Below are 9,004 nucleotides of genomic sequence, written 5' to 3'. Positions count from 1 at the left end.
TACCTAATGGTTATTGATTCTTTGCAGAGGTTCACCGGAAGTAAAGTTTGGGCCACTTGACGTTAGTTTATGTTGTTGCCCCTTAAACCGAGTCGTCAAAAGTTTATAAGGTCATATACTCTTTTCACACATAAAATAGCACAAATGTAACTATGGGAGTTATACTGTGACTACTTAAAAATAAAATAAATCAATCAATAATAATAGTAAAATGTTGTTTAATTGTAAATATTTTTAGCATATTTAGTTTATCCTAAATAATTGTTCAAACATTTTTTTTTTACATTTAACTTCACATCTGTTCTGTTAAGCACCTTTTTCTGTTTTTCTTACAAGTCATCCATTTCCATAACATTTTATTTATTTTGATTAAAAACAAGGTTTGTTGTGAAATAAACTAATTTGCACTATTGTGCTTTTACATACAACTCTATTTTCTTACCATTGTCATGTAAGCATGTTCCATCAGATCAAAAACTATATAGAGAATTATTTTAGTTAAGTCACCGTAAATTTTGTGCAGTTAAGAGTGGTTTGATTGACAAGAAGTAGATTAAAATGACAGGGCCTTAGTTAAATAAACACGTCTTACGAAAAAAACATTACTTGTGTGCATTTTGAGACAACATGATGACACTTTAAGATATGTCAATGCAAGTTGTTTTCAGCAGGTCTAACATTTATTTTAGTCTAGGACTAGTATTAATCCATGTCTGGGAAACTGCCTTGTTATGTTTAAAAAATGCATTTTATAATGTATCACAATTTTTATTTTGTGATCAATCATTCAAGCTGTTTTTAATGAACTTACTCTCACTTTTAGCCTCTAAATGAGACACACTGAATCCCAAAACTGCAGCAACAGTCACCGGTGTGTGTGAATGTCACACCTGAAGTGTAATCTGCTAATGCAGTTTATTAAGCATAATTAAACATCATTAGGCTGCTTTGCTCTTTGAATTACAACCACCATACGGACAGACACTGCGGTAAATGATGGAATTTCAGGTAATTTCATTGTAAAATACTAAATAAAATATACTTAAAGCAGCAATCTGTTTATTTGAAAAATAATCAAAAATCTTTTATGGAAGTACATCCATAAATGCTATTCATTATTTGCCATGAATGCAAAAAATGCTTTCCTGTAGCTCAGTGGTAGACCATGGAGTTAGCAACAGCAAGGTCATGGGTATGATCCCAGGGATTGCACATACTTAGAAACAAGAAATGTGTTGTATAATCCAATGCAAGTCGCTTTTGGATCAAAGCGTCTGCCAAATGCATAAATGTAAATGATTGGGCTAAATATTAATTTAAATACTTCAACTAAATGAAAATTAGAAACTAAAATATGGTTATGTTGAGGCTCTAAAATTATTATCAAAAATAAAATTTAAACATAAAATATCAAAAAATTCACATAAAAAGAAACCCATAAAAAAAAAAAGTTTGTTCAAAACTAGCAACAAAACTAAAACAAATTCAGGTCACTTTAGTGACACTCTTTATTATTGTCAGATTTTTGGATTGTCATCCTATATAGTATCGAAAATTTTATATTTTTTTTTTATAATTTCTTGAATTTCAAAAATGCCACGTTAAAATAAATGAAATTTTCTTTCTATTTTCTTTTAAAACGGCCCTTTAATGCTCTTGCACAAAACAGATCCAACAGAACACATTGTTTGGTCAGTTGTAGAGCAAACTCAGATGTTGTTTTGAAGAGGAGTCAAAATTCACACCTCTGATCCTGTGGCTTTCTGAGCCTTTCCCAGACAGATCCAGAGCCGAGTCCTGGGGTCCAAGACACAGCGATGACTTTGGTAAACCTGCGGAGGTGTCACCTCACACCTCCGAGTCCAGCATAAAAACCTTCAACCCTCAGTCCACCCCACATTCAACCTCACATTCTGACACAAAATGGACAGATCAGGCAGCAACCGGTCGAGCTGTCCCGGCTCAGAGTCTGAGTTCTACAGCGTTTCCTCACCAGAGACGGTCTCGTCGGATCCATCCGTGGACCGGAGCTTCACCCCAACCAACCGGGTCGCATGCGCCAAATCGGACAACCCCCCTGCAGTACTCCAAGGTGCGATCAAGAGGAAACGGCGACCAAGGCTGAAGAACCCAAGCGAGCAACGGCAGAATGCCAGCGAGAAAGAGAAGTTGAGGATGAGGGATCTGTCCAAAGCTCTTCATCATCTCAGGACTTACCTGCCTCCGTCGGTGGCTCCTGTGGGCCAGACGCTGACCAAGATTGAGACGCTGCGACTCACCATCCGCTACATCTCCTTTCTGTCCGCTCAGCTGGGTCTTAGCGAAGAAGAGCTGACCCACAGGAAACAAAGCCCATGTTCTCCCGAGATTTTTGGATACTTTCAGTGCAGCTCCATGGCTGGACAATGGAGCGAGAGGGGACAGGGTGACTGTAATGGACAGTATCAGGGAGGTGACGGCTCTGGTCACGCAGGACAATGTGTTGAGGTGAATGTGGAGCAGTACAACGTAGAGCAAAACTTCTCAGCAAATATAGAAAACTTTCTTCAATCACAACAAAGTTTTCAAACAACACAGCCCTATCAAGTATGTTGAGTAATTTCAGTTTTTGAAAAAAATATTTTAAAGAAAGAAAAATAGGTTATTTCATCATTTGTTTACCCTCATGATGTTCAAAACCTGTATATGTGGAACAGAAAAAGAAGCTATTCTGAGAAATGTCTCAGTGGTTTTGTGTTCATACAATGGAAGTCCGGTTATCAATATTCTTAAAAATATTTTTTTTTCATATTCTGCAGATGAAAGAAAGTCATACGTGTTTGAAATGTGAATGAATATTGAAAGAATTTCCATCATGACATGTATTTATTTGGGTGAATTCTTTCAAGAATGAGGAGAGAACCATTTCTTTAACTGTTCTATCCTCCATTTCAGGTTTTTGGCAGAAACTTTGGTTGTCAGCTTGTTCCTCGGCTTACTGGAGCTGACCGAAACACAAACACACACATCTTCAATGACCATCGCTGTCGTGATCTGGATTTACAGCTTCTCTTCTCATGAAGCAACACATGCAAACCAAAGTTATTCCTAATATTGTAATAATTTAAGTTATATATGTTACCCATGTCTGTCCTTTGTAAATACAAAACTATTTTGATATGTATTTATAATAAATAACATTTTGTATATTTAGTTTCTAGGATTTTTTTGCTGACATTTTGGGAAATCCAACCTGAAAATAGCTATGAAACTCTTGTCAGGCTTATAATTAATATTGGTATTTACTAGGTACACTGTGTTTTTCATTTCAAAATACATTTAAATTATATATTTTCAACATACCCTTTTACATTTTAAGTAAATTAAACAATTTAAACATTTAATGCAGCATTTATTTATGTATTTATGTCATTGTTTGTTAGAAGGTTTGTGGTGCCCCATTTCCAGTTTTGGGCAAAAGGAATATATGCGCCCTCTATCGGTAACCTTCAGCACTTACCTAAAACAATGACATCCCTAAAACTCACATTTTACACAGGCAGTCTGAAGTGAATGTGTTAAACAGGATGACAGGATTCATCAGGAAACCGTTAAGTTATATGTTCTATATAATATGACTTCTACATCTATCATGTTTTTATTGTTATGCTACCGCATGTTCGTCCTCCTAACAACCTAACACATTATTTATTTACTAAGGCATTGTCTACATATATTGGTCTAGATCACTTACACTGAAAAGAATGGCTCAGTTCAAGGTGTATATTAATTATTTATTAGCTCCCCAGCTCCAGTGACTTTATGAGATTTAAAAGTGTCTATAAAAAAGTGAGGGATAAAATCTGGCAGGTATCAGTGAGTGGACCAAGGTGACTGTAAAGCTTCAACATGCCACTAGATGTCAGTAACCGCTCAGTTTGTTGAAGAATAAAGGAACGTGAAAGCATTGACAAGACATGACATGCAAAGTTAGGAATATTGTGACAAATAGATGGATTTGTCGGCTGTAGTCTTTTCAGGAATTTATTTAAAGTTTATTTTACCTTCTACTCTGATTAAGTTATTTGAAATGTTACTGGAATATATTTGTGTTTAATGGATTAAAGACCTGTCAATAGTACCAACTACAGGCGTGAATTTTGTTCAAGTGAACAAGTGATAGTGACACACATCTTCCTGCAGGTTTTCACTAACATATTATCCATCCACACTTCAGAAGGGGGTTCACCCATGACAGGGTTTTACAGCAGACTGGGAAAAAACATATTTATTGAATTTATAAATATCTAATAATTATAATACCTTGACATACATGTTGCTTTTGGGAAAATCTGAATAGATGGCTATCTTAGAATTGCAATCAATGGACAAACTTGTTTTTTTGCCTCCTGTGTAAATGCAGTTACAATGTCTGCCAGTAGGGGCTCCAATGTGACCAGTGGACGCAGGACCCGTTTATAAACTCCTAAAAGGGTTTTAAAAGTCCTTTATTATCACACTGGTGTTTTAATATCACGTGTTAATTAAACTTTTAATACGTTTGTAATTCATTTCAGCAGTTTCTTTGTTCTAAGGGGTCCTAATACAATTTTTTTAAATATTTTTAATCATTTTAAGGATTGTGGTCATATCAGTTATTCGCATAGGCCTTTAAATACTGTAGTGGGCAAAAAGTACTAAAAAGTTATATTTCATCATTATCTATCAGTAATTGTTTAACCTTCTGTTGACTTGAAACTGTGTTATTTAAATGTAGTATGTGCTCTTGTACTTCTTGTTCAAGCTACAATAAAGTATATTTTATAAATAAATAATAAAACAAAAAAATCTAATCTTACTGGTTGTTTTTTACAGTACACATTAGAAAGCATTAAGCAACCAAACACAATCAAGTGCTTTGTGCAGATTCTTTTTTCAATTTGTTTGTGAAATCCATGAATTTGACGTAACTGTGTGAAGTTGGTCTCAATTTTCTTTAAAGCAGAACCTTGTTCATGTTTTATTGTGCAAATTATGGTTGTAACCATACACCAGTATGGACGGTAACCGCGATATCAATAACCATGACTTTTGCTGAATCTATACATATGATACAGTACCAGTAACTGGTTGACACTCAAACAGGTGGTGATTTTGCCCTTACTTCGTATTTAGCCTAAAACGCCATAATATTTACAAACTCTCTCTTCTTTATATTTTGAGTATGATTTACTAGCAACAAAAAAGAGAAAATACAAAATTAACAGAACTAAAGATGGATTTCATGATATAATTATTTCCTTCGATCATGAATTCTTTCATTCACTTTAATCAAAAAGTATAAATCTGATATTGTGACATTCCTGTAGTGCAAATGTTGTATTGTGACTTCTTAGTCATAAAATAACTATTTTTACTTTTCTTTGTCTGTCTACAATAATGATTTAACAACAGGACACTTTTCATCATACTGAAAGGTTGATGTGTCGTTCAGTTGATTTAACTACAACGATAACCACAAATAAAAAATAAATAAATATGAGTAGCAAGAGAGTTCATGTGTATTCTGCTGGTGACAAGTGAAGCTTATGGCTGCTAATGAACTTTAACTTGATGTGAAATGCTTGTTCACACCACTAAGTCTAGCCACAAACAAGCTTTCAGATGCTTTGAGATCGAGCTCTAATGTGTGACAGCCCCATTTGAAATGCATAGAACAGTTGCGTGTGAATTATAGTATGTTGTGGAATTAGGCCCCAAAGTTTATTTTACCGGCTTGCAAGAGACATTTGATGTGCAAATCTCAATCTGGAATACACACATTTAACCCTTTCATCCTGCAAGGCAAATACACAATTAAAACGTGCGAATGTGTAACAATCACTTGTTAATCGACTCATAATCACATGAGTGTTAAACAAAATTAGAGGAAATCCCCAAATTAAGACACGCTTGTCAACTCCGTGTTCAGGATTCTCTTGTAAACCATCAGAAGGTTTTCATTTTCCGGTTTCAGATTGATTAGGTTTTATTCTCTGAATCTGTGGTCAAATGTGGAAAAAGAGATCATTATTAATGTTCATTTAATCACTATTTCTAGATGTATTTTGGTAATTTCAGTCCAGTGTCTGTTGAATTTCAGCCAAATCAAACCTCAGGGGTGACATAAAGTCATCCAACAGCAAGACTGAAAGCATGACAAGACACATGAAAACTGTTATAAAAAAATACTTTTGAACGTTACCAAAATAAATGTAGAAATATGACTGTTGAATTGCTTAAAAGTGAATATGAACTTGTTTTCTTGGCAGTATTTGAGGTGATATACAGAGCATCTTTTTTGTTATTTTCACCAGTTTCTACACGTTTTATTTTCTGCAATGCAGATAGAAACTGGTAGAAATTTGGTAGAAATATTATTCATAATTCAAAGAATTAAACTTTTTTTTAACCTAGACACATAACTATAAATAGTAAATTAGAAAAGCTGAAAATAATTTTGAAATGCTCTTTCCCTGGCTGTATATATCCATATTAAAGAGTTTTTACCCTGGTGAAGTCCATGAGAAGGTCTAGAACCAACACACATAAACATTCCTGAGGTGTGACTTTACACCTACAATACAATTGAGAAACTACACAACCATTACATTTCAACATTATCATAAATTAAATAAATACATAACATGTGAATATATCCATGCATTGCCCCAGGCTTTTTTCAGACAAAAAGTTACAAAGTTTTAAGTTAAGAGTATTAGTTAATCCTGGAGGAGTGCAGGAGTAAAATGTAACACTTGTTTGTGGGAACTGCAGTCGGTGATGTAGTCCACCACCATCTTCTGGATCAGCACCACAGGGACCCTTAGAAGGTGTCCCATTCAGACCCCTGAACTCATAACTTCATGTCTAGCTAAGAACGTGATGGACGTGGTGTTAATCATGTTATTGTGAATGAAAGACTGTGATGTGATTCTACTTTGAAAGAGGTCAGATTTGCTGATACAGATGCTACAGAGACTATCCAAGAGCAAAATGCAAAGGCTATGAGCAGAGATAAAAAAATCTGGAAGCACTTTTACTCACTCTCAAGTTGTTTTAAATCTGTGCAAATGTCTTTGTTCTGGTGATCACAGAAGATATTTGGATGAATGCTTGTAACCAAACAGTTCTTGGCCACCTTTGACTACCATAGTATGACAATGATAGTCAATAGTGCCCCAGAAATGTGTTCTTTCCTACATTCTTTAATAAAGAAATGTATAAAGCAATTTTTCATTTGACATGTTTAATCTATATTTTAGACAAAAAATTGTAACAGGCAGTGATTGTTTGATCAGGTCTGGATCTCACACCTCAAACCTGAGTCTGGACTAGCTGCTCTTTCCCACAGACCCCCTGCATCCAGCGTCACTTCTCCTCTCAAGTACTGACCGGAATCCTCTGAGGTGCAAACTCGCACCTCACCAAGGATATATACCAGAGCCCCGGTCCACCAGTGACCACAACGCTCAACCCTCCGGCCATGGATATCTCCAACTCATCTCTTCAGGTCCGAGACGGCACTCCCTTCCTGTTAAACTGCCAGAGTTTCCTGGATCAGAGTAACCTTGTGTCGGACGCCGGCTACTACAGTGGCAGCTTGTCTCCAACCTCTTCCATCGATTCCTGTGGCTTCTCTCCTCCGACGTACTCATGCGGAGCAGGACGACCACAGATCTACCCGCACAACACCACACAGCTGAAGAAGTCCCAGCCGCCCAAGAGAACCGGACGGCCCAGGTCGAAATTCCCTGGGGTGAAACGGGAGACTGCAAGCGAACGGGAGAAGTTGAGGATGAGGGATCAGACCAAAGCTCTTAATCACCTGAGGACCTACTTGCCTCCATCAGTGGCTCCGGCTGATAAGACTTTGACTAAGATCGAGACCCTGAGACTCGCTATTCAGTACATCTCCTGTCTGTCTGAGCAGCTTGGGTTTGGGTACGAGGAGGCGAATCGGGTTTCTTCAGAACAGATTGAAAACGAAGCTTCGCCGAACATGTTGAACAACTTTAGTGGAGAGTCTTCAGTCTATCAGAGTTTACCAGCAGAACAGTTTCAGCCTTGTTATCAGGTATGTAATGTACATGTTACATCTCCACCTTTGACTATTTACACTTGATTTACGTCCTTTATATTATTCAATTTACAAATGCAAAGGTCATAATATTGTTAATACATGGACATAAATGTAAAAGTCGTAACAGATTGTTTACTATTTACACATTATTTATATTTACCCATGACAATAATTTTAATAATCATTTTTTAGAAACTTGAGGTGACAAATAATAAAGTTGACGTGCTATTCGTTGATACTAATCTATGTTTTCTCCGTTCTACAGAACACTGATGAAGCCCATTTCCTCACATTCCAAGCTCAAGACTTTGGGATGCACCAGCTACACAGTTTCTTCTCTGGACAGTGTTAATAGAAACAAAATTGTATGCAAAGACTCTTTAAAAATTGACATCACTTTTTAACTTTTTGTAAATATGTTTACACAGCTATTTATGCATATTCTATGTTTTAAAAAGATCTATATATTTATGAATTGTAAATTGTCTGACAATAAAGCCTTGAAAACCTGCTGTTATTCCTAGTTGATAAATGACTGTTCTGGGGAACCACTGACTACGATATTACGAAAAACTATTTAGTTTGTCGGTTCTGTCTAACATAAAAGACGATATATTTGTTTAGGTTCTGTTGGACAGAAAAGTAGATATTTTGAAGAATTTAGAAAAAGATTAGTTCTTGGGCACCACTGACCTTCACAGTAGGATTTTTTTTATTATATTTTTTTGGTGCAGTTGAACACAAAATAAGATATTTTACAGAATTTCGAAAAGCAAACCGTTCTGGGGCACTTTTACCATTTTATTTTTTACTACTATGGTTGTCATTCGTGGCCAAGAGCTGTTTGGTGTCAAGCAATCTTCCCAATATTTTCTTTGTGTTCATCAGATTAAAGAAATGTAT

At 35.9% G+C, this 9,004-nt stretch overlaps 2 protein-coding genes across 2 annotated transcripts; both read left to right on the top strand.

Annotated features, from left to right (window-relative positions):
• Positions 1–1,923: 1,923 nt before the first annotated feature.
• mespba (mesoderm posterior ba) lies at positions 1,924–3,060 on the top strand. The gene is made up of 2 exons (XM_056743140.1): positions 1,924–2,586; positions 2,935–3,060. Exons 1-2 carry the CDS (start codon positions 1,924–1,926, stop codon positions 3,058–3,060), a joined length of 789 nt encoding a protein of 262 aa, XP_056599118.1.
• Positions 3,061–7,504: 4,444 nt separating this feature from the next.
• mespaa (mesoderm posterior aa) lies at positions 7,505–8,453 on the top strand. Its single transcript, XM_056743127.1, has 2 exons — positions 7,505–8,095; positions 8,367–8,453. The coding sequence occupies exons 1-2, from the start codon at positions 7,505–7,507 to the stop codon at positions 8,451–8,453; spliced, it is 678 nt and encodes a 225-aa protein (XP_056599105.1).
• Positions 8,454–9,004: the final 551 nt, after the last annotated feature.

This window comes from Triplophysa dalaica, chromosome 1, assembly GCF_015846415.1.
Source record: "Triplophysa dalaica isolate WHDGS20190420 chromosome 1, ASM1584641v1, whole genome shotgun sequence".
NCBI classification, from domain to species: Eukaryota; Metazoa; Chordata; class Actinopteri; order Cypriniformes; family Nemacheilidae; genus Triplophysa; species Triplophysa dalaica.
The sequence above is the reverse complement of the archived record's forward strand: the minus strand, read 5'-3'. Positions and strand labels throughout refer to the sequence as shown.

Excerpts from the sequence above, each read along its gene's own strand:
- mespba (XM_056743140.1), top strand. The coding sequence starts at position 1,924 with ATGGACAGATCAGGCAGCAACCGGTCGAGCTGTCCCGGCTCAGAGTCT. Across the intron at positions 2,587-2,934 it reads AAACAACACAGCCCTATCAA|GTTTTTGGCAGAAACTTTGG; the intron begins GTATGTTGAGTA and ends CCTCCATTTCAG.
- mespaa (XM_056743127.1), top strand. The coding sequence starts at position 7,505 with ATGGATATCTCCAACTCATCTCTTCAGGTCCGAGACGGCACTCCCTTC. Across the intron at positions 8,096-8,366 it reads AGTTTCAGCCTTGTTATCAG|AACACTGATGAAGCCCATTT; the intron begins GTATGTAATGTA and ends TCCGTTCTACAG.